The 24308-nt window shown below is 40.4% G+C and overlaps 1 protein-coding gene and 1 pseudogene across 1 annotated transcript in view; one reads left to right on the top strand and one right to left on the bottom strand.

The window, feature by feature from the left end:
- Positions 1-24308, top strand: part of MFSD14B (major facilitator superfamily domain containing 14B) — an 85661-nt gene that overhangs the window by 40130 nt on the left and 21223 nt on the right. Inside the window, exons 2-4 of the mRNA XM_019034074.4 lie at positions 811-906; positions 14697-14759; positions 23924-24051. Of these exons, the coding sequence (XP_018889619.1) occupies positions 811-906; positions 14697-14759; positions 23924-24051 (287 nt within the window). The remainder of the gene's footprint in view (positions 1-810; positions 907-14696; positions 14760-23923; positions 24052-24308) is intronic.
- LOC109028150 (threonylcarbamoyl-AMP synthase-like) lies at positions 18132-22863 on the bottom strand (annotated as a pseudogene).

Consider the following 24308-nt stretch of genomic DNA (forward strand, 5'->3'; position numbering starts at 1 on the left):
GCAAAGACATTATTGCACACTTTTCATCCTCTGCTTCTAAACATCTCTGGAATTGGGATATCTCAAGATATTCCATACTGATTTAAAGTCATCCGAGCTGCCCCTCAGGCCTTTGAGCATGTGATAACCCATACCCATCTCTCTTATTATGTAGGTAAAGAAACTTCAGCCCTAGAGAAGTTAAGTTGCTAAGGAACACGTAATTCGTAAGGGACAGAGCAGTCAGATCTTGGAAACTTAGTTTCTTGAAGATCCAGTTGATTTTCTACTAAAGCTCCAGTGATTTGCGTCGATGGGATAGATCGAAAGTCTATAATCTTTTTTTCTTTCAAGATAGAGTCTTGCTATGTCGCCCAGGTTGGAGTGCAGTGGCGGGATTTCAGCTCACTGCAAGCTCCGGCACCCGGGTTCAAGCAATTCTCCTGCCTCAGCCTCCCAAGTAGCTGGGACCAAGTAGCCCGCCACCATGCCTGGCTAATTTTTGTATTTTTTAGTAGAGGTGGGGTTTCACTATGTTAACCATGCTGGTCTTGAACTCCTGACCTTGTGATCTGCCCGCCTTGGCCTCCCAAAGTGCTGAGATTACAAGCTTAAGCCACCGCGCCCAACCGAAAGTCTATAATCTTAGCACCTTCCCTTATTAGGGAAAGTGAAGGCATCAAGGATAACACAGAATGAAGTTTTATTTTAAATGACAGAGGTGGGCCCTAAATTTTTTTACACATTTTTACACATTTTTTTCTATACCATTTTAAGATAATAGATTTCTTATATTTCTTTGCTAATTTTCATAATAACTTTCTTTTTTAGCTACAAGGCTATGGCCGACCAAGTGTGTACCATGCTGCTATTGTCATCTTCCTTGAATTCTTTGCATGGGGCCTGTTGACAACTCCAATGTTGACTGTAAGTATTGCTGAACTGGGTTTGTGTTTTGTAAGAGAAAGAGATAAGTTCTTAGGCATGTATCACTGTGTATGTCTAGATACGTGTTTGGGAGTAGCTCTTGATAGTGATTTAAAACAGCTTGTTTCATTGTTTTTTTTTTTTTTTTTTTCCATTGTGGTTTCTGAACCACATGTAACACAAAACACCTCTTTAAATATTCCTGGGTAGCACTGCACTCCTATTGAAGTAAACTTGGGGGTGCTGTTATACAAATGAACTGTATATGTTTAGGAAGATCTTTAAGATACTCTACAGCAGCAACTCCCAGACTTTTTTAGCACTAGGGACTGGTTTCGTGGAAGACAATTTTCCCACAGAATTGGGTTGGTTGGGGGATGGTTTCAGGATGAAACTGTTCCACCTCAGACCATCAGGCATTATTAGTTAGATTCTCATAATGAGCGCAACTTAGACCCCTCACATGCGCAGTTCAGAGTAGGGTTTGCACCCCTATGAGAATCTAATGTCGCTGCTGATCTGACAGGAGGCAGAACTCAGGTGGTAATGCTCGCTCGCCTGCTGCTCTGTGTGGCTGGGTTCATAACAGGCCACCGACTCATAGGGTCCTGTCCTACAGGAAATTGCAGAGCATTGTTGAGGTCTGTAACTTCTTTAGGAGGATGTTAATGGTCTTTGACTTAAGAACATAGTAAATAGCAGATTGGTGAGTACTTTGTAACAATGAGTAATAATTGTAGGAATGTCTAAATTTCAGTTTTTCGTAGCTTATCTATAGCCATTTCTTCAGAGGTGGTATTGAATATCTTAGCAAGAACTTGTATGTTTCATCTATGATGTGGTTAGAAGGAAGAGAGATGCCAAAGAAAAGATGACGGGGGCAGATCTTAGGTGGCTTACAACTATTTAACACTTAATTTTAATAAAATATTTTAAACTGGAGTTAAGTTTCAGTTGTCTTAATTATTCTTTAAAAATTATTGATGGGCCGGGTACAGTAGCATATGCCTTTAGGCCCAGCTATTCAGTAAGCTGAAGCAGGAGGATTGCTTGAGCTCAGGAGTTTAAGTCTAGCCTGGGCAACATAGCAAGACCCCATCTCTAAAAAAACAAAAATTAAAAAAAAAAATTGGAGCTTAACTCTTCCTAATCATCATTTTGCCTTACTAAAGAATCCCTCTGGGTACGGATAATCTTTGTTCTTAAATAAGGTTTAGACAGCAGAGAACTTTAGAGGGTGGCTGTTAGCCCGTTAGCCTTACATAAGACTTTGCTATGAACCTTTTAAAGTTTTTAATTCTTCTGGCACATTTAAAATACAGTTTGAGGCCTGGTGTGGTGGCTCATGCCTGTAATCCCAGCACTTTTGGAGGCCAAGGCTGGTGGATCACCTGAGGTTGGGAGTTCGAGACCAGCCTGACCAACATGGGGAAACCCTGTCTCTACTAAAATTACAAAATTAGCTGGGCATGGTGGCGCATGCCTGTAATCCCAGCTACTCAGGATTCTGAGGCAGGAGAATTGCTTGAACCCAGAAGGTGGAGGTTGCAGTGAGCTGAGTCGTGCCATTGCATTCCAGCCTGGACAACAAAAGCAAAACTCCATCTCAAAAAAAATATATATATATATACAGTTTTATTAATTAAAATTACAACTTGGGTGGAACACAGGACTTAAAAATTGCCTGCATCCTTAATCCTTTTTTTCTTATTGCAGTAGTTTTTCCTTCATAGTAGGAAACCTATAGTAGGTTATTAGTATTAGTTAATGAGGATAATTAGTCCCATTTTGAGTTTCATGAGATTCTAATTTTTCTCACTGTTTGCATAGTGCTGCCTGGGATATAGTCGGTGCTTAATAAATATATTCTTTGAACAAATACATGTGTTTGTTCAGGACACATTTTTAATATGAATATAGATAAACCAAATCACTTTTTTTCCCATTTAAAAAAATTATGGTAAAATACACATAACAAACTTACCATTTTCACTGTTTTGAAGTATACAGTTCAGTAGTATTAGATACATTTCATTATGTTGGGTATCTGTCACCACCATCCATCTCTAAAACTCATTTCATCTTTTAAAAATGAAACTTTAGGCTGGGCGCGGAGGCTCACGCCTGTAATCCCAGCACTTTGGGAGGCTGAGGCAGGTGGATCGCTTGAGGATGGGAGTTCGAGACCACCCTGACCAACATGGTGAAACCCCGTCTGTACTAAAAATACAAAATTAACTGAGCGTGGTGGTGCACGCCTGTAATCCCAGCTACTCGGAAGGCTGAGGCAGGAGAATTGCTTGAACCTGGGGGATGGAGGTTGCAGTGAGCCAAGATCGTGTCATTGCACTCCAGCCTGGGCAACGAGTGCAAAACTCTTTCTCAAAAACAAACAAACAAACAAACAAAAAAACCCAACTCTGTGATAGTTTGACTATGCTATAATGTGTGTAGGTGTGAATGTCTTTTTTGTTTATTTTACTGGGGGTTTGTTGAGCTTCTTGTTTCTGTAGATTAATGCTTTTCATCATGTTTGGGAAGTTTTTGACCATTATTTCTTCAAATATTTTTACTGTCCCTTTACTCCTTTTGAGACTCTCCTTATAGGTAAGTTCCCACCCCACCCCCCCGACAGAGTCTTGCTCTGTCACCCAGGCTAGAGTTCAGTGGCGTGAACTCCTGACCTCCTGATCCGCCCGCCTCGGCCTCCCAGAGTGCTGGGATTACAGGCATGAGCCACCGTGCCTGGTCATAGGTAAGTGTTTTACACTTGATAATGTCTCATACATCTCTGAGGAGCTGTTTATTTATTTTTATTTTTATTTTTATTTTTTTGCCAATTGTTTTCTATGCTTTTGTTTGAATAATTTCTATTTATTTGTCTTCAAGGTTACTGTTTCTTTGTTCATCTTAAATTGTCTGGGTTGTCACTTTAGTGGATTGTTGATTTTGATTACCAAATTTTTAACTGCAGCATTTCCACATTTCTTTTTTATAATTTTTATATTCTATTTGAAATTTCCTATTCACTGAGTGATTCACATACTTTTTTTTTTTTGGAGATGCAGTCTTTCTCTGTCACTCAGGCTGGAGTGCAGTGGCATGATCTCGGCTCACTGCAACCTCCACCTCCTGGTTTCAGGCGATTCTCAGCCTCCCGAGTAGCTGGGACTATAGGTGTGTGCCACCACATCTGACTAATTTTTGTATTTTTAGTAGACACAGGATTTCACCATATTGGCCAGGCTGGTCTCGAACTCCTGACCTCAAGTGATCTGCCTGCCTCGGCTGGCCTCCCAAAGTGCTGAGATTATAGGCGTAAGCCACCACACCTGGCCCATACTTTCCTTTAATTCTTTTTTTTTTTTTTTTATGAGTGGGGTCTCACTATGTTGTCTAGGCTGGTCTCAAACTCCTGGGCTCACGCAGTCCTCTTGCCTCAGTCTCCAAAAGTGCTGGGATTACAGGTGTGAGCCACCACACCTGGTCTCTTCTAATTCTTTAAACATGGATTCGTTTAGTTCTTTGAACATATTTATAGTATCTGCTTTGAAGTTTTCGTCTGCAATATTCAACATCTGGGAACACTCAGAGACTCCTCCTGTTGACTCCCTTTTTTACCTGAGTGAGTTATATGTTCTTGTTTCTTTGCATATTGCAATCATTTTTTGTTAAAACCTGTATATTTAGATAATATAGTTTTGCAATTTTGAATCTTTTTTTTAAGAGACAGGGTCTTGCCCTGTTGCCTAGGCTGAAATATAGTGGCACAATAATAGCTCACTGCAACCTCAAACTTCCGTGCTCAAGCAATTGTCCTGCTTCAGCCTCCTGAGTAGCTAAGACTACAGTTGTGCACCACCACGCTTGGCTAAAGCTTTAACTTTTTTCCTTTTTCTTTTTTTTTTTTTTTTTGAGACAGTCTCTCTCTGTTGCCCAGGCTGGAGTGCAGTGGCGCGATCTTGGCTCACTGCAACTTCCGTCTCCTGGATTCGAGCAATTCTCCTGCCTCAGCCTCCCGAGTAGCTGGGATTATAGGCGCCCGCCACCATGCCTGGCTCTTTTTTTTTTTTTTTTTTTTTTTTTTGTATTTTTAGTAGAGACAGGGTTTCGCCGTGTTAGCCAGGATGGTCTCGATCTCCTGACCTCGTGATCCGCCCGCCTTGGCCTCCCAAAGTGCTGGGATTACTGGCGTGAGCCACTGCACCCAGCCTTTTGTTTTTATTTTAGAGATGGGGTCTTGCTATGTTGTCCAGGCTGGTCTTGAACTCCTCCTGCCTCAGACAGTCTTCCCACCTCAGCTTCCCAAAGCATTGGGATTACAGGCATGTGCCACTACACTTGGCCATGGATTTTGATTTTTTTCTCACCTTGAAGGTTGTTTTTGTTTTGCTTGTTTAGTAACTTGCTTGGACTAAATCTGTGAAGTCTCTGCAGTATGCAGCTGCTGATGTCTCTTTTCAGTTTTTATTTTTATTTTTATTTTTAAGCTTGGCTTCCTTGGGTTCTCTGTCTCCATTATTTAGGGATCAGTCAGATTGGTAAGAGATTATAGTTAAACACCTCGAGCCAGTAAACTTTCAGCTCTCTACTAATGGATCTGTATGTGAGCTGGAAGTGCATTCTTACTTCAGGCCATTTTCAGTTCTTCCCTGGCTTTTGCTCTCTGCCAGATTCTCTTGAAATCTCTGTATGTGCAGCTTCTGATGGCCAAGGATGTATGAGTGGCTTGAGTGTGTTCCAGTCTCTTATATGTGTGTGTATCGTCTAGAGTCAACCGATTTGGGGAGAGCTTTTCAAGCCTCTTGTGGCTGTCTCATCTCCTACAACTACCTGTTATATCCCTGGCCTAATCCACCAGTCTGCCACTAGTCTTCCGTGTTTGCCCCGTTAACTTGACAACACTCCAAATCCAACGAGTCCTCTCAGGCAGCAGCATGCCCTGCTTAAACTAATACCCACAGAGCTGGGGTTGGGGGAGGGGCAGGAGTCTGGTAGCAGCTCAAAACTGAAAACCACCATTTCTGCCTGAAGTTCAGTAACTTAATAAATAAATGCTCCCAGTTTGTTTTATGCCTTTGGTTGAATTCCAGAGCACTGAAATAGGTTTATACAGCTGTACTGAAAGATAATTTGTTAATCTTTTTATACTGTCATGTCAAATGTGAGAAGTCTGACAATTTTTTTTCTTGTAGATATTGGGTTTATAATACTTTTTTTTTTTTTTTCAAATTCAAGGCCAGGCGTGGTGGCTCACGCCTGTAATCTCAGCACTTTGGGAGGCTGAGGTGGGCAGATCACGAGGTCAGGAGTTCGAGATTAGCCTGGCCAACATAGTGAATCCCCGTCTCTACTAAAGATATAAAAAGTAGCCAGGCATGGTGGCATGCACCTGTAGTCCCAGCTACTTGGGAGGCTGAGAAAGGAGAATCGCTTGAACCCAGGAGGTAGTGATTGTGGTGAGCCGAGATCATGCCATTGCACTCCAGCCTGGGCAGCAGAGTGAGACTCTGTCTCAAAAAAATTAAAATTAAAATTAAAAAATAAATGAAAGAAATTCAAATCAAACCATTAGAGGGTTCCTATAATATTTCTGAGTAATATAGTTAGAAAAACCAGTGGATTCGCTGATATCTCAATACTTTATGCACTTTTCAATTTCTGTATTTCCCTGATTGTCCTAAAAACCAGAAAATAGGAAAGCTGTTCTCCTACTCTCGCAATATAAAATTATAGGATTTTGAGCTGTGTTAGGAGTTTGATCTGAGGAAAATATGATTCTATAGAATGATATATTTTCCTAAAGTTTCCTCATGGCTAAAATAAAATAGGAACCAGATACCTTTTTGTGTAAGCTTTTAATGGAAGTATAATGTGTACAGAAAGATGTAAAAATTATAAATACACAGCTTGATGAATTTTTATACAGTAAGTACACTTATATATCCAGTACTATACCACACTCCCAGAAACAATCCTAAGTAATTTCTGTCCTTGTCACATTTCTAATATGACAGTTTGGCCTTTGTGTTTAATATAAGTGGAATCATACAATGTATACTCTTTGTTGTCTGGCTTTTTTGGCTTAGTACGTTTATGAGATTAATCCATGTTGTATGTAGCAACATTTCATTGTTGTATAGTGTGTTGTTACATAACCACATATGATTTTCTGTTATCTTGGGCAGGAAAGGATTAATTCAGCAGGCCCAAGTTGCTCAAGTCTTTCATGTTCCCAAGAGGACCATTTTCTGTGACTGTTCCTTGACAGGCCAGAATTGAGCTCTTGGAATATTTTGCGTTTTGTGTGATTGAATCTTTGAACTTGACTCTTCTAGTTTGTGCAAACAGCATTATTTATGGTGAACACCTTTCCTTCTCATGAACTAGAGAGCTTTGGTAGCTGGTCATTCATTGTGTGCCTTGAAGATCACCCGCCAAGAAAAACCCTGGACTCCTAGGGTTTTGTGAGCTTCCATAGCAGACAACACTTCACATAATGTTGTTATAGTTTCTCTTTTTCTTTTCTTTTCCTCCGAGACAGAGCCTGGCTCTGTTGCCCAGGCTGGAGTGCAGTTGCGCTATCTCGGCTCACAGCAGCTCCGCCTCCTGGGTTCAAGTGATTCTCCTGCCTCAGCCTCCCGAGTCCCGGCTAGTTTTTGTATTTTTAGTAGAGATGGGGTTTCGCCATGTTGGCCAGACTGGTCTCAAACTCCTGGCCTCAAGTGATTCACCCGCTTCGGACTCCCAAAATGCTTGAGCCACTGTGCCTGGCCATTGTTACAGTTTATTGCTGGAGGGATTAAATGCTTTATGTGTGACTCCACTGGGAGAGGACTCTTAGAAGCATGCACCTGGCTTCCTCCAGACTTTGCCTGATGTCCCTTTTGCCTTTGCTGATTTTGCTTTGTGTCCTTTTGCTGTAATAAACTGTAAGTATAACAGTTTCAGAGTCCTGGAATCCTCTTAGCAAATTGCTGAACTTAAGAGGTGGTCCTGGAGTCTATTGACACAAATCCATTCTGGTGTTGGACATTTGGGTTTCCAGTTTTTGCCTATTACAAATATTGCTGTTGTAATATTTCTTGTATATATCTTTTGGTGAACATGTATACGTGTTTCTTGGAGTATATATCTGGGAGTAAAATTGCATGGTTGTGTTCAGCATCAGTATGTAGTGCTAAAAGTTTTCCAGAGTGGGTGAACAATTTAATTTACTCTTCAGCCAGGCAGACTCCATGTCTTCACCAGCAATTTGAATTCTGGTAGGTACATTATGGTCTTAATTTGCATATTCCTAACGACCAATGAAGTTAACCCCCTTTACATATAACATATATTTATTGGCCATGTGAATATCTTTTTGTTAAGTGTCAGTTCATGTGTTTCATCAGTTTTTAAAAAATTGGGTTGTGTCCCTTTTTCTTATTTGTAGGAGTTCTTTATATATTCTAGGTACAATTTTTTTCATGTGTACGTTTGTCTCTATACGCACACATATACTTATTATTGATATATTTTCCTTATTCTTGGATTGTCTTTCTTCCTTTTTTTTTTTTTTTTTTTTTTTTCGAGATGGAGTCTTGCTCTTGTTGCCTAGGCTGGAGTGTGCAGTGGTGCGATATCGGTTCACTGCAACCTCTGCCTCCCAGGTTCAAGCAGTTCCCCTGACTCAGCCTGCCAAGTAGTTTGGAATACAGGCGCGTGCCACCAAGCCTGGCTAATTTTTGTATTTTTAGTAGAGATGGGGTTTCACCATGTTGGGCAGGCTGATCTTGAACTCCTGACCTCAAGTGATCTGCCTGCCTTGACTTCCCAAAGTGCTGGGATTACAGATGTGAGCCAGAATGCCCAGCCTGGGATTGCCTTTCTGTTCTCTCTCTTTTTTTTTTTCCTCAGGGTAGGTAAAGTATTTTTATTATAAATTTCAGGATCTAAAAAATGATTTATTACATTTACTAAGATTAAGGTGACCTTTTTAAACCAAGCCACGTGTTCCCTGCATAGTGACGTCGTGACCCTCGGGCATGGAAAAAGACACAGGTCTACCCAGATAACCCGGATAACCTTCTGAGGTCTCTTCAGCCCTTTTCGCTAGTGGTCACCCACCACTATGGTTACTTGCCAGCAACATCTCTATTGCTGGATGGTCCCTGTCTATAACCCTGGTCTAGTATATTTTTTCCAATATGTGACCTCAGTCTTACTACTGACTAGTTCTGTGGGTCTCTTGCTAGGTGGTAAGGATTTTTATACTTGGGCTTATAGAGCCACTTAGATCATAACTCTTATGAAACATAGAGTGTCCTAAATATCACTGAAATAAAAAGTAGGAAAAAGAAGCTTGAATTTTAAGACTGAGGCTGCTCTGAAGATTCTAGTTTGGCTTTCAGAGTTCAAGCATGGCGGCATCTTCACCTGACTTCTTCAATGCCAGGGCCTTTCTGTTCTCTTAATGCCTTTGGATGACACTAATTTTAATTGAATTTAAGTTTTTACGTAGTTGAATTTATTTTTGCTTATGGTTAGTGTTTTTAAAAAATCCTGTTTAAGAAAACTTTTTCTACTACAAACCTTAATTGGTTTATTGTTCTCATGTAGTCCTATCATCCAAAAAGATCATTGTGTTTGGTAGGGGGTCAGTATTCACTTCGGTTGCAGAAGAATATATAGTTGAACCAGCATCATTTAATGAAAAAATTCTTCTTTCCCCACTGTACTGTGTCACCTTTGTCATAAATGAGACAACCGTCCATATATGTGTTGGTTTCTAAATTTTTTAGTATTCTGTTGAACTATATTTCCTTGTGCCAACACCATCCTGTGTTAACTTCTATAGTAATATGTTTTTTTTTTTGAGGGGGGGAGCAATGGAGTCTCACTCTATCACCCAGGCTGGAGTGCAGTGGTGCGATCTCGGCTCACTGCAACCTCCGCCTTCTGGGTTCAAGTGATTCTCCTGCTTTAGCCTCCTGAGTAGCTGGAATAACAGGCATGCACCACCATGCCTGGCTAATTTTTGTGTTTTTAGTAGATACTGAGTTTCACCATGTTGGCCAGGCTGGTCTCGAACTCCTGACCTCAGGTTATCTGCCTGCCTCAGTTTCCCAAAGTGCTGGGATTGCAGGTGTGAGCCACTGCGCCCAGCCGTAATATCTTGTATAAATTCCTTAGTGTGGTTCATTTTCCTCAAGATTGCCTTGGTCTAAGCCTTTTTTATGTCTGTATATATATATTTTATAATCAGCTCTTCAATACCCACAAAATAATCTGCTAAGAATTTTGATTATGATTGCATTGACTATAGATTGATTGTGGAAGAATGGACATATTGTTTTCTGCTTTTTTTTTTTTTTTTTTTATTCTTTGATTGAGTCTCACTCTGTTGCCCAGGCTGGGGTGCAGTGGCTAGATCTCAGCTCACTGCAACCTCTGCCTCCTGGGTTCAAGTGATTCTCCTGCCCCGACCTCCTGAGTAGCTGGGACTACAGGCGTGTGCCACCACAACTGGCTTTTTTTTTTTTTTTTTTTTAAATAATAAATATGGGGTTTCGGCGAGGCTGGTCTTGAACTCCTGGTCTCGAGTGAATATGTTGTGGAGAAATACTTGGAGACTGTCCAGATATCTTGTTCCTTTTCTGTTGTCCTACTAATTTTAGCATCCATAAATGCTTGTCTGCAACAGTTTTTACTGTGGTATTTGTCTAATGACATCTGTTTCCCTATTTTGTTCAAGATCAACCTCGGCGAAACCCCATCTCTACTAAATTAACCAGGCATGGTGACGCACTCCTGTAATCCCAGCTACTCGGGAGGCTGAGGCAGGAGAATCGCTTGAACCCGGGAGGTGGAGGTTGTGGTGAGCCGAGATCGTGCCACTGCACCTGCGCCTGGGTGACAGAGTGAGACTTTGAATCAAACAACAACAAAAAGACAGTATGTCTGTTCTTTCCCAATTATTCTATGGTCAATGCAATCATAATCAAAATTCTTAGCAAGTTATTTTGTGGCTATTGAAGAGCTGATTATAAAATATATGGAGACATAAAAAAGGCTTAGACTAAGGCAATCTTGAGGAAAATGAGCCACACTACAGAATTGGTCATGGATGAAATCATGGGGCGTTGAAGCTGTCTTCTTGAGTTGAGTCAGTTCCTGAGTTGGGGCCACAAGATCAGATGAGCCAGTTTATCGATCTGGGTGGTGCCAGCTGATCCATTAAGTGCAGGGTCTGCAAAATATTTCAAGCAGTGATATTAGGAGCAGTTTGGGGAGGGTCAGAATCCTGTAGCCTCTAGCTACCTGATTCATAAACCGTAATTTCTAATCTTGTGGCTAATGTTGGTCCTACAAAGGCAGTCTAGTCTCCAGGCAAGAAGGAGGTCTGCTTTGGGAAAGGGCTATTATTGTCTTTGTTTTAAAAAACTATAAACTAAGTTTCTCCCAAAGTTCATGCTACGCCCAGGAATGAACAAGGACAGCTTGGAGGTTAGAAGTAAGATGGAGTCGGTTAAGTTAGATCTTTCACTGTCTCAGTCATAATTTTGCAAAGGCTGTTTCAAGTTTACAGTCAGGCTGTAGCCAGTTTTCCACCTGTAGTCTAGATACCTGTGGTTACTAGAGTGTAGTTCTTCAGCCCAGGTGGAAAGCCTTATTCCCTAAAATTTAATGCAGGGACTGGTTATAGGCACTCTTGCTCTGTGAAAGTGTGGATATTCTAGAGTACTGAAGTACTCTATAGGATTATGTGGTCATAGGACTTTGTGCACTTTTGGCAGCCATAAGAGATCTGGGGCACCATCGTTTTTGAATCTCATGCCATTCAATTCTGCATGGGACTTAGAAGTCCCACAGTTTTCAGAGAACTATGCTTGTGATTGTTATCCTGGTGCCATATCTGTAGGTCAGCAGCTTTGAGAGGAAGACACCAGGGAGCTTACTTTGTGACCTTTTAGTACCCTTTCATTTATGGCTATTTTTTCCTACTCCTCTGATTTGGGAGGTTTCTTTCTGGGTTCTGGAAAATGAACTTCTTCAAGGTCTTCTCTTTCACCTTCAAGTGCTACTTTTCTTCAGCTCTTTTTTTGTTGTCAGTCTTTTCTCATCTGTATCATCCAGAAGCGCCTTATGATTCTTGGCTTTCTAGGAATGCTGTAAATTTAATTTCATGTTTTTTCTGTTATATCTGTGGAAGTGGAGAAACACAGCTCTGTGTATGTTTATTACATGTAGATATTTCTAAGCTTTGTTGTACTGGAAGACAGTTCATTTCTTAAAACTTTATAGTTATTGTTTTAAAAGTGATAAGCAAGTGTCATTTTTTTTCTTTTAAAATGTTTCCTATTTTTTTCAGGCAAATGCCATTTTATTTTATGTTTACTGTAGTCCTTCTCAAGAATACTTAAAGGGGATATTTTCCTTGAGTTATTTTTATTTATTTATTTAGATAGATAGATAGATACAAGGTCTTGCTCTGTTGCCCAGGCTAGAGTGCAGTGGTGCAATCATAGCTCACTTCAGACTTGATCTTCCGGGCTCAAGGAAATCTTCCCACTTCAGCTTCCTCAGCAACTAGGATTACAGGTGTATGCCACTGTGCCTGGCTAAACTTGAGATTTTTTCTCATACAGAGATGTTAAAAATGAAAGCTTTGATCTTCTCTGAGATATTTAATACACCTTTTATTATTAGGTTTACTTTATTCTGATAACATTTGTTGCCTTTTGTAGCTAAATTATTTACATACTTTATTTTGGTTTTTAAACTTTATCATAAGCCTGAGTAGAATATATCTGTTTTATTTACAACTGCTTTATTTTATGAAGGTTAGCCTTTTAAAATTATTATTGACTTGTTTTACTTTTTTCTTTAGTAAGATTTCACTGTTTCCTTTTTTGGGGGAGGGTGGGTAGAAAACAGTAGAAAAGTTTTTAAAAGCATGGATTGAACATTTTTAGAGGAATTGCCTGCATGGTAGCTTGATTGCTCAGAAATGGGCCCATATGGTCAGAAATTACATGAGATCTATTTAGTGTGCAACTCATTAAGTATATATTCTGTCATTCATCCATAGATACGGTTTTGCCAAATTAAAATGATGATCTCTTATTCCTAAACTGCATCACCTGTACAAAGGGAATGCAGGTTTGCATCATTTTCCATGTAGAATTATAGCAGTGGTCTGAGGTCGAGAGGGTGAGGTTTGAGGTGGGGGCAGGAAAGGATCAGCACTGCTGCTCCTTTGACAGCATGAGAGAACCCTGGAGGTGTTGGTGCAGTGTTGACTAGCACTCACTCCACCCTGTATTTCCCACTGAAAGAAACTAAGAGGAAGCCTGTGGGGAAAGGGAGTCAGAGGAATGTCCATAATCTCTTATCTCTGATCTGATAGAGTATAGAAGGGAGAATGTGGGACTGAGAGACAATGGGTTAATAATGGACATGATCAGGCCGGGAGCGGTGGCTCACGCCTGTAATCCCAACACTTTGGGAGGCCAAGGTGGATAGATCACAAGGTCAGGAGTTCAAGACCAGCCTGGCCAATATGGTGAAACTCCACCTCTACCAAAAATACAAAAATTAGCTGGGCATGGTGGCAGGTTCCTGTAGTCCCAGCTACTCGGGAGGATGAGGCAGGAGAATCGCTTGAACCTGAGAGGCGGGGGTTGCAGTGAGCTGAGATTGCACCGCTGCACTCCAGCCTGGGCGACAGAGTGAGACTCCATCTCCAAAAAAAAAAAAGTTGACATGATCTGATAAGCATTTTTTAAAAATACGTTTTTGTTTTGCATTTTACCATGTTTTTGTGATGCATGTGACAAATCAAGTTATTCAACAGTTCTAGTCTTTATATTCTTTAAAGAAAATTTCTGTATCTCTGTGACTTACATTTATTATTTTTGGAAGATTTTTTCTTATAACTTTGGTATTTCACTTGAAATATTTGGTGTCCTTCATTTGCTTTTCTTTTTCTTCAGTACAGGCAAGTAGAGTTCAAATGTCAGTAGCTGAGATGACAAACTTTTTCTAAACCTTAAAAATAATGTTGTTAGAGGAAAGGTTGGAAATAATTTGTGAGTAGATTTTAATTTCCGTTTAAGGACTTAATTTTTTAAAGAGTCATTTAAGGTTCACAGCAAAATTGAGAGGAAGGTACAGAGATTTCCCCTGTATCCCTTCCCCTACATATGCATACCCCCCCACCTTTTTTTTTTTTTTACTATGGACATTCCTTTCTAAAGGGGTACATTTGTTTTATTTGATGAACTTACATTGACATACTGTTATCACCCAAATTCTGTAGTTTAGGTTTCACTCTTGGTATTCTATATGCTGAGTTTTGATAAATACATAATGCGTGTATCCACCATCATAGTATCATACAAAGCATTTTCATTGCCCTAAAAATCCCCTGTGCTCTGCCTATTCATCCCTCCCTCCTTCACAGTCCCTGGCCACCACTGATCTTTTTATCGTTTCCATAGTTTTACCTTTTCCAGAATGTCATATACTTGGAATTATATAATACAATATGTAGCCTTTTCAGATTGGTTTGTTTCACTTAACTATGTGCATTTGAGGTTCCTCCATGTTTTTTAGTGGCTTGGTAGCTCATTTCTTTTTAGTGATAATCTGGATGTACCACAGTTTATTTATTTTTTTGGATTTTATTGATATTTTATAATTTTTCATTGCAGGGCTCATTTATGTAGCATGCCATTAAGAGAGGCAGAAAATTTTTCCTTTAACTTAAATTTGAATTTGTCTTGATGTTTGTTTGCTTTTTGTAGGTTCTACATGAAACATTTTCTCAACACACATTCCTCATGAATGGTCTCATTCAAGGTGTAAAGGTAAGAAAAAATTTTTATGTGGTTTGTAATGAACCAAAGTCAGGAATCCTTGGTAGTTTTAATTCTGGAAGTTTTAGTGGGACTTTGGGAAACAAATACTATTTGCTCTGGAGACTGAAATCTAAATTTTTAGCTGGGTTATTAAAAGTCACTTTAAAATACAACACAAATACATAAGGCATAGAATGGTTTACTGGCAGATAGCAATGTGAATACTCTATAGGCCTAACTTCATTTTTATTATTGTGTACACAAAAGGGCTTAATTATTATGTAACTTTTAACTTCTCTGCCTATCAACAGAATAAAGTGGGCAATTGCTACCATCTTCTTTTTAGGTATACTAAAAAGAAGTGTATCTGAGGAAGAAGGAAGCCAAGCTGGTAACACTGGCCATGGCTTTGTAATAACTCAGCCACTTGATTTAATTAGTCTTAATTCATTATGTCGATTTTAATATGATATATATAAAAACGGCTTTAAACTGTTTTCCTGTTTGCACCGAGAATACTCACCAGTGGTGCTGCATTTACTCCAAGATAACTTTGCCACAAAACATGTTGCTTTTATTATTATTTTTGCATTGCTTTAGTATATAGACTTTGGAAACAAAAGACATCATTCTATTGATAGCATTCTTTTTCCTCATTCTTTTTTTTTTTTTTTTTTTTGAGATGGAGTCTCGCTCTGTCACCAGGCTGGAGTGCAGTGTGGTGAGATCTCGGCTCACTGCAGCATCCGCCTCCCGGGTTCAAGCAGTTCTCCTGCCTCAGCCTCCCGAGTAGCTGGGACTACAGGCATGCACCACCACGCCCAGCTGATTTTTGTATTTTTAGTAGAGACAGGATTTCACCATGTTGGTCAGGATGGTCTCAATCTCTTGACCTCGTGATCTGCCTGCCTTGGCCTCCCAAAGTGCTGGGATTACAGGCGTGAACCACCGCGCCTGACTGTTCCTCATTCTTTTAAATAATTTTTTTTTTTTGAGATGGAGTCTCGCTCTGTTGCCCAGGCTGGAGTGCAGTGGTGCGATCTCAGCCTACTGCAACCTCCACCTCCCGGGTTCGAGCAATTCTCCTGCCTTAGTCTTCTGAGTAGCTGGGATTTCAGGTGCCCACCACTACACTCAGCTAATTTTTGTAATTTTAGTAGAGATGGGGTTTCACCATGTTGGCCAGGCTGGTCTCGAACTGCTGACCTCAAGTGATCTGCCCGCCTTGGCCTCCCAGTCTTGCAATCACAGGCATGAGCCACTGCGCCTGGCCTGTATTCTGTTTTTAGTAGTGGTGTTTCCAGTTACAAACTATAGTAACACTCTATCACTGAAAATGTCAAATCCTAGAAAACGCAGCACTTCTACCTGTGATGTTAACATTGTTCACGAACAGTTAGTGGCTGAAGATTCACTTGATGAATCCACTTTTTTGAAATAGACAATTCTGATGATTCAGGTGATTCTGATGTTAGTTCTGTTTAGAAATAACTCCAAGAACACTTTTTATATTTTATTTTCACATTGAAAAATCAATCATATTTGCTTCAGCCTCAAAGAGTGTGTGTATGTAAAATCATATGAATGCTGGCAGTGAGCTGCACTTGTTTTTTCTAAATAGGAAAAGAGTTAAATAGGGGTTTAAAGTATAATAGTATTTTTTAGTCTCTTATAGTAAAGCATATGAGTATAGGGTCTAATTTGTGCTTTCCAGTTTAGATAATGTCAATCTATGCATAATTATACATTGTACTGAACAACATACTTAAAATTATTCCCAAGGCTGCACGCGGTGGCTCACGCCTGTAATCCCAGCACTTTGGGAGGCCAAGGCAGGCGGATCACGAGATCAGGAGATTGAGACCATTCTGGCTTAACATGGTGAAACCCCATCTCTACCAAAAATACAAAAAATTAGCTGGGCGTGGTGGCGGGCCCCTGTAGTCCCAGCTACTGGGGAGGCTGAGGAAAGAGAATCACTTGAACCTGGGAGATGGAGGTTGCAGTGAGCTGAGATTGCGCCACTGCACTCCAGCCTGGGCGACAGAGCGAGACTCCGTCTCAAAAAAAAAAAAAAAAAAAAAATTATGCCCTAGTAATGTGCTGAATTTAGCCATTGTAATTCGTTATTTTCATAGCTCTTAAAAAAAAATTCATATAATAAATAATGTTAAATATTATTAATATTTATTATTTGCCTGTTTTCAAAAATAATTTGAGGATATTTATATGTAAAACAGCATTTTTTTTTTAATCATTTGGGTACTTTTTTTTTTTATAGCTGTGTGTCTTTTTACTAAAGAAAAGCCAAGTTCAAATGCCCAACAGTAATCATGTTGAACACTTAGTATACATAAATAGACCAAAGGCTACTGAGAACACTGGACTTAGATAAAAGTGTTATAGGTATAACTACAACTTAATTTATGAATAAATAAGAAAAAAGTCCCTGGCTGAAAAGGATAGTGGAGATTTATTTCTCAATATTCTTTAATTTGGACCACCCCCACCAACTGAGCCGACGTCCCAGCGTTAGATCAAAATGACTGCTCTCCCCACCAGCAATTACAGTATTTGACACCACTAGCTCCACTGGTTCAGAGGAGAGAGTGTTTGGCCCGTGGCTCTACCTGGTTCCAGCTTCAGGAGGCCAACCCATGCCTTTGGTCACCTGAGACTTTTTAAACAGCATTGGCACTTGTAGCTGGTCTGAACCATTTTGAATGCTACCACCCAGCAGAGAGGAGGCTCTCATTAGATTCTACATCTGCTATTTAAATTACTTTTCAATTAAAAAAATAAACTTATTAGAATAATGCCACCTAGGAATGTTGTTAATCTCTCCATTCAGCTTTTGGCTGATATATGAGACTACAAATATGAAATATAGCCTTTCCCACAGGTGCAGCTTCTGGGGATTGGTCTACAGTGTTCAGAAAGACACATTGCATAAAAAAAAGTCAGGCTAGGTCAGACGCGGTGGCTCACGCCTGTAATCCCAGCACTTTGGGAGGCCGTGGTGGGCGGATCACCTGAGGTTGGGAGTTTGAGATCAGCCTGACCAACATGGAGAAACCCTGTCCCTACTAAAAATGCAAAATTAGCCGGTTGTGGTGGTGCATGCCTGTAACCCCAGCTACTTGGGAGGCTGAGGCAGGAGAATTGCTTGAACCTGGGAGACGGAGGTTGCAGTGAGCCGAGATCGTGCCATTGCACTCCAGCCTGGGCAACAAGAACGAAACTCCGTCTCAGAAAAAAGAAAAAAAAAGTCAGACTACTGCAGGAGCTCCAGTGGCTTCTGCAAATGAGGGCTTGGCAATTATCAGTGGACGGACACAGAGTGTCCAGCACCAGTCCATGGGCCTTCCTGCTTCCTGAGTTTCACAAGTAGGATGCACATGAGGGGTGCAACCCATACCTCTGTTGAAGGAAGGCTGTAGTACTTTCCAGGACACAGCCTGGACGAATGATGCCAAACTTTCTATGCACAGATAAGTCAACCACAGTTGAGCCGAAGCAACACTCAGGGATCTGGCTATCCCTAGTTTGTCCCCCATCAATGACCAAGGACAACTGAGGCCAGAGGTCTTATAACTCCATGGCATTCAGAGAACTGTCCTGGGAGCTGAGGTTGGCACTAGTGAGAGCAAGAGGATGCTCATACATCGTGGCCAAGTCTTGCATAAAGGCATAATCAGGAATCCGGATACCTTGTAAGAGGAGTAAAGGGGTTTAGGTCGTTGTTGAGCTCCTCTGAACGTTCCATCACCAGGGACACTGGTCCTGGCACTAGGTCTTTCAGGAGCTCCTGGGGTACTACTCTCATACAGCCAGTAACTTGGCCTTCCTGCAGCCCTTGAGACGGTACACAATGCGCAGGGCCACTGAGCAGCTTGCCGGGCAGGCCAGGCCATGTGGCATATTGGTGGGATGGCTACCATGGTGCTGGTGTGCAGCTCAGCCATGGCTGAACACTCTGGGCTTGCACCCTTGCTCTGTCCCACACTGGCAGCCACTGTGGCCCTCGGATCCCCCTGGACTGACTACAAATAACAAATACAGCCTTTCCCACAGGTGCAGCTTCTGGGGCTTGGTCTACAGTGTTCAGAAGGACACATTGCGTAAAAAAAAAGTCAGGGTAGGTCGGGCACGGTGGCTCATGCCTGTAATCCCAGCACTTTGGGAGGCCGAGGTGGGCGGATCACCTGAGGTTGGGAGTTTGAGACCAGCCTGACCAACATCGAGAAACCCTGTCTTTACTAAAAATGCAAAATTAGCTGGGTGTGCCAGAGACATCCTCCCATTTGGGTACTTTTTATTATTTAACAAACACTGGATACATACACAAGTGAAACACAACCTAGACATGATTTACAGACTTTCTGTTTCCAGTTAAAACAGAGAACTATGACTAAAGTATTAGTAGCATACAGAGTTTATGCATAAGTACATTTCTAAATAAAATTCCCAATTTGCCACTCTTTTGTTTGGAATAATCCTCACAAAACCATTAGAATCCTAAAGTAAAAATACATTTATTACTTACATCAGAAACAACGAATTCAGAGTGGAAAGTAGTTAAAAATCTGAAATGTTTTTTCTCATAAACTTGGAAAGAAACAATGAATTCAAAATGGAAAGTGGTTAAAAATCTGAAATTTTTAACCAAGTTAAAAAAACCAAGTTTTTTCTCATAAACTTGGAAAGAGCTACCTTCTACTTCCATAAATACATTATGCTTTATAAAATGTATTCTGTTGCCACATACAACAGACCTTTATGAACTGCTAATACAACTTTTCAGTCTCACTCTGAACAATTCTAGATTGTTGAGAAATCTTTTGTTGCTGTTGTTGAAGTATATTCTACAAACATAAAAGAAAAAATTGTGAAATAACAATTAGGGTAAAAATTTAAATTTAGCAAAAAATATTCTACATTAAACTTAAATAGTTTTAAAATCCATACTTTAAAAATTTTGTTTTTAACAACTATTATGACCAAATTTAGGTAATTTGTGTTTACCACTAATGTGCAACAATATAATCCTACCAGTGGCCGAATAGGAAATTTTAGCAATATTCAAGACTTGTCTTTTTTTTTTTTTTGAGACGGAGTCCCACCCTGTCGCCTAGGCTGGGGTGCAGTGGTGCGATCTCGGCTTGCTGCAACTCCCCGCTGTCCGGGTTCAAGTGATTCTCCTGCCTCAGACTCCCAAGTAGCTGAGATTAGCACACACCACCACACCTGGCTAATTTTTGTATTTTTAGTAGAGACGGGGTTTCACCATGTTGGCCAGGCTGGTCTCAAACTCTTGACCTCGTGATCCTCCCGCCTCGGCCTCCCAAAGTGCTGGGATTACAGGCGTGAGCCACTGTGTCCGGCAAAGACCTGTCTTATTTCTTGGTGGTTTCAATATCCACACAGATTATCCTTCCAATAATAGTGGTCTTTCAGTTCCTTGATCTATTTCACTCCACCCTGTTAGCCATTCACTTATAATAACTCTAACCATTACACAGTATTAATAATGGCAAACTTTCTAAGAGATAGGTACTCATTATTCCCTTTCATAGGTAAGTACATTGAGAGAGAAAGATAATTTGCCCATTGTTTCACAGCTGCAGTTGCTCAAACCAGAATTTTATCCCAAAAAGTATTGCTTCCAGCATCCAAACTCTAACCATTATACATACTGTTTCTCTATATATCCTAGTATTCAACCACTACCTCCTTACCATTCTAGCTTACTCTATTTTTTACTACAGCTCAGTATATCAGCACTGAAAATCCATCCTACCTGCCTTTCACTGTCACCCCTACCTACCCCTGTATGCTCACTTTCATCTTTCTTGGCTTAAATTCTGTGGTCAGTCATTATAATTACTGCTTTGCATATAAAGCGTGCCCTCTTTTTACTCTGTCACACTTGGTTGGCTAAACCCCAACGCTTGAAAATTTAATTCTCCAGCTACTCTGTCTGTAGACAATACCTTTTCCACCATCTAATGACCTTAACTGTGTCACTAAATAAATAGAAGCAATGCGAAGAGAAATTTCAGTCTCCCATCACCACATCTACTATCCACCTACATGTATCTGTTCTCATATACTCTACCTCCTCTCCTGTTTCTAAGGATGAACTGTCCTTGTTCCTTGCTAAAGCCAGCTTCTTCACATATCTCTTCCATTCTCAAGAATTCAGCAGTTATGCCTTTTTTCCTCAGTATTTTAAATTTTCCCTCTAAATTATTCCTACCAGCATACAAGCATTCTAGTTCTCCAGTCTAAAAACAAAACCTCTTTTCCTTTTCTCCTCAGGCTACTACCCCATTTCTTTCTTTGCCATGCTATCTTACATTCATTACTAGTAGACTTCCACACTCACTTTTCCACCAGAATTATTCCGAACCTTTTTCCTTCTTTTTTTTTTTTTTTTTTTTTTGAGATGGAGTTTTGCTCTTGTTGCCCAGGCTGGAGTGCAATGGCACAATCTCGGCTCACTGCAACCTCCGCCTCCTGGGTTCAAGCGATTCTCGTGCCTTAGCCTCCCAAGTAGCTGGGATTAGAGGTGCGCACCACCATGCCCAGCTAATTTTGTATTTTTAGTAGAGACGGGGTTTCACCATGGCCAGGCTGGTCTTGAACTCCTGACCTCAGGTGATCTGCCCGCCTCAACCTCCCAGAGTGCTGGGATTACAGGCGTGAGCCACCATGCCTGGCCCCTTTTTCATTCTTAAAAGGCTTTCTTTACTCGCTTTCTTCACTTGACCTAGCATAGTTTTCTTTCTACCTGTTAGGCCACTCATTCTCAGTCTTCTTATACTCTAATTCATCTCTAGATGACTTATAATACCTAATACTGTGTAAATAGTTGTTACACTGTATTTTTTAATTTGTATGTTTTATTGTTGTGTTCTTATTTTTAATTGTTTTCTTCCAAATATTTTTCATCCATGATTGGATGAATCTACAGATATGGAGCCTCCATATACAGAGGGTTGGCTGTGTAGAGATTTAAACTAGTTGCATGGACAATGGGCAAATGATCCAAACTAGATCAGTGATATTTCTCCAGAGGAATTTTCTGCTAGAGGTATTGAGATTTTCTCAGTCTACTGGGGTTACTTAACTTGTAGTAAGCCTAGGATTGCAAAAACTGTCCTGCTTACTACATTGAGACACCTTACTAAGAATTGGTGAGAGAACCCAGATGACACTATATGAACAACTCCTTCCCTATGTCCATCTAGCTATGCCTGAAGCTAAACTTACCCACAGCTTCTTTTATATAAAGTATTAATAATAATCCTTCTTTTGTACGAGGAAGCTCTCTTCTTTCATTTGCCTATTAAACTTTCCCCTCCTTCACCCACTCATGTGTGCCCATGTCCTTAATCTTCTTGGTGCAAGATGATGAACTGCAGGTATTTCCCCAGACAACGAAGCTGCTTCACTTTGAGTCCCTCCTCTTATCAGTTTACCTATGTCTGCTGTCCTGGGTTAACCAGTTGGTGGCTGATAGGGGATTGGAATCTGTTCCTTTTTCTTTCCAATTATGTGAACTTGGAGACTTCTGTAAGTTGATTTTCTCTGAAAAGTTCTATTCAATTCACCAAACGTATTTGAAAACCAGTGTTTACCAGGCCCTGTGATAGGCACCACGGGTACAGAGATAAGAAGAAATGTCATCCTTCTGACCTTAATCTCAATTTTGAATCCAGTAGAGAAGATAGACAAATAACAAGTGATTTAATGGAGTGCTGAAATTATAATAGAAGAGCTAAGAGACTAGATAGAGGAGGTGCTTCTCTCCCAGGGTTGGGAAGAATCACTAGCAGTTTCCAGGCTCCAAGTGTGGGATGGATGTGCATGCAAAGGCCTGTTGGCACACAGGAACATTGTATGTCCAGAAAACTGGAAGTATCGCATGCAGCCACAGCAGAGGATGTGTGTCAGGAGCTGGGTTTTGGAGTGTCCTATTTATGTGATGTGCTGAGGAATTTTTAAGATGTATCATGAAAATTCAGATACACAAAAGAATAGTGCAATGAATACCTGTGTACTCATCACCTATTTCATTATTCATCAGCATTTTTCTACTCTTGTCCATCCCTGCTCTCCCCACCCTGCTGCTTATCTGTAGCATTGAAATGAAGGTGGCCAGCCAACAGAGTGACTGGCAAATAGTGGGCAAGCAGTGAATGTGAGTTCCTTGACTTCCTTTGCTTCTGTGTGGTGTTATCTATGTCAGACTCTCTTCCCCTTAGTTTCAACTGTAGTTGTTGTTCAGGTTGGATTATCTCCTTCTTCCTAAACTCATCAGGCAGAGAGAACTTTACTTTGATTGACAAAGTTGACAAAGAATCTAGTTTTCTTTTGATCATTAAGCATATGTACACTCCTCTTCTTTATCCCTGTGAGGCCCTGGGGATAGTATATGGTGTACATTCATTTGGGTGTCATTGTACCAGTTAATGCAGTTTTGTGCAGAATTGATATGCCATATATATTTATTAAAGTGATTCAAATTTCTAGCTTCTTCCCGTATGCTTGGTGTGTGTTCATCTTAAGGGTCAAATGTGGGTATATATATATATCATGTCATTGCTCTTTTCTAATTTCTTCTGGAAAAGAAGCTTTTTTACTTCTTCCTTCCCTTTCTGATAGAACATTTACATTTTTGGTTATAATTTTATTTTAGATTTTATTTTAATTAGACAGCAGTTTTGCTCTTGTTGCCCAGCCTAGAGTACAAAGGCGTGATCTTGGTTCACTGCAGCCTCTGCCTCTCAGGTTCAAGTGATTCTCCTGCCTCAGCCTCCTGAGTAGCTGGGATTACAGGCGTCTGCCACCACGCCTGGCTAATTTTTTGTAATTTTGTATTTTTAGTAGAGACGAGGTTTCACCATGTTGGCCAGACTGGTCTTGAACTCCTGATCTCAAGTGATCCACCCGCCTCGGCCTTCCAAAGTGCTGGGATTACAGGCATGAGCCACCACGCCAGGCCTAATTTTATTTTTTTAGTTGTAGTTTGTATTTAATGTTTCAAAGTATTATTCTGTTTTGGGGGCAGTACAATGAATTAGAGCTAATGCATTTAGAAAATATGAATTACAGGTAATTGAGGGATCAGATTATAAAACTAACCTTTGCTTTGGTTTCTTCTCCAGGGCCTGCTCTCTTTTTTGAGTGCCCCACTCATTGGTGCCCTGTCTGATGTGTGGGGGAGGAAGCCCTTTCTCCTTGGCACTGTATTCTTTACCTGCTTCCCAATCCCACTGATGAGGATCAGCCCATGGTGAGTGACTTGGCCCTTCACCTCCTGACTGCTTGTTTTGAGTCACATGTAAATTATACTTATATTTGCAGAGCACTTCTTAACTATTACAAAGCAGTTGTGCTTGTGTTTTCATTTGATCTCTCTGGTAACACTGAAAACCAGTTTGGACAGTTGTCATTATATCCATTTTATAAATGGGGTAGTGAAGACATTCTAGAATTAAGTCTGAGATAAGTTACTTAGCTGAAGAAATAGAAATAAAAGATGCCTCTTCA

Source organism: Gorilla gorilla, chromosome 13 (genome assembly GCF_029281585.2).
Source record: "Gorilla gorilla gorilla isolate KB3781 chromosome 13, NHGRI_mGorGor1-v2.1_pri, whole genome shotgun sequence".
In the NCBI taxonomy this organism is placed as follows: domain Eukaryota; kingdom Metazoa; phylum Chordata; class Mammalia; order Primates; family Hominidae; genus Gorilla; species Gorilla gorilla.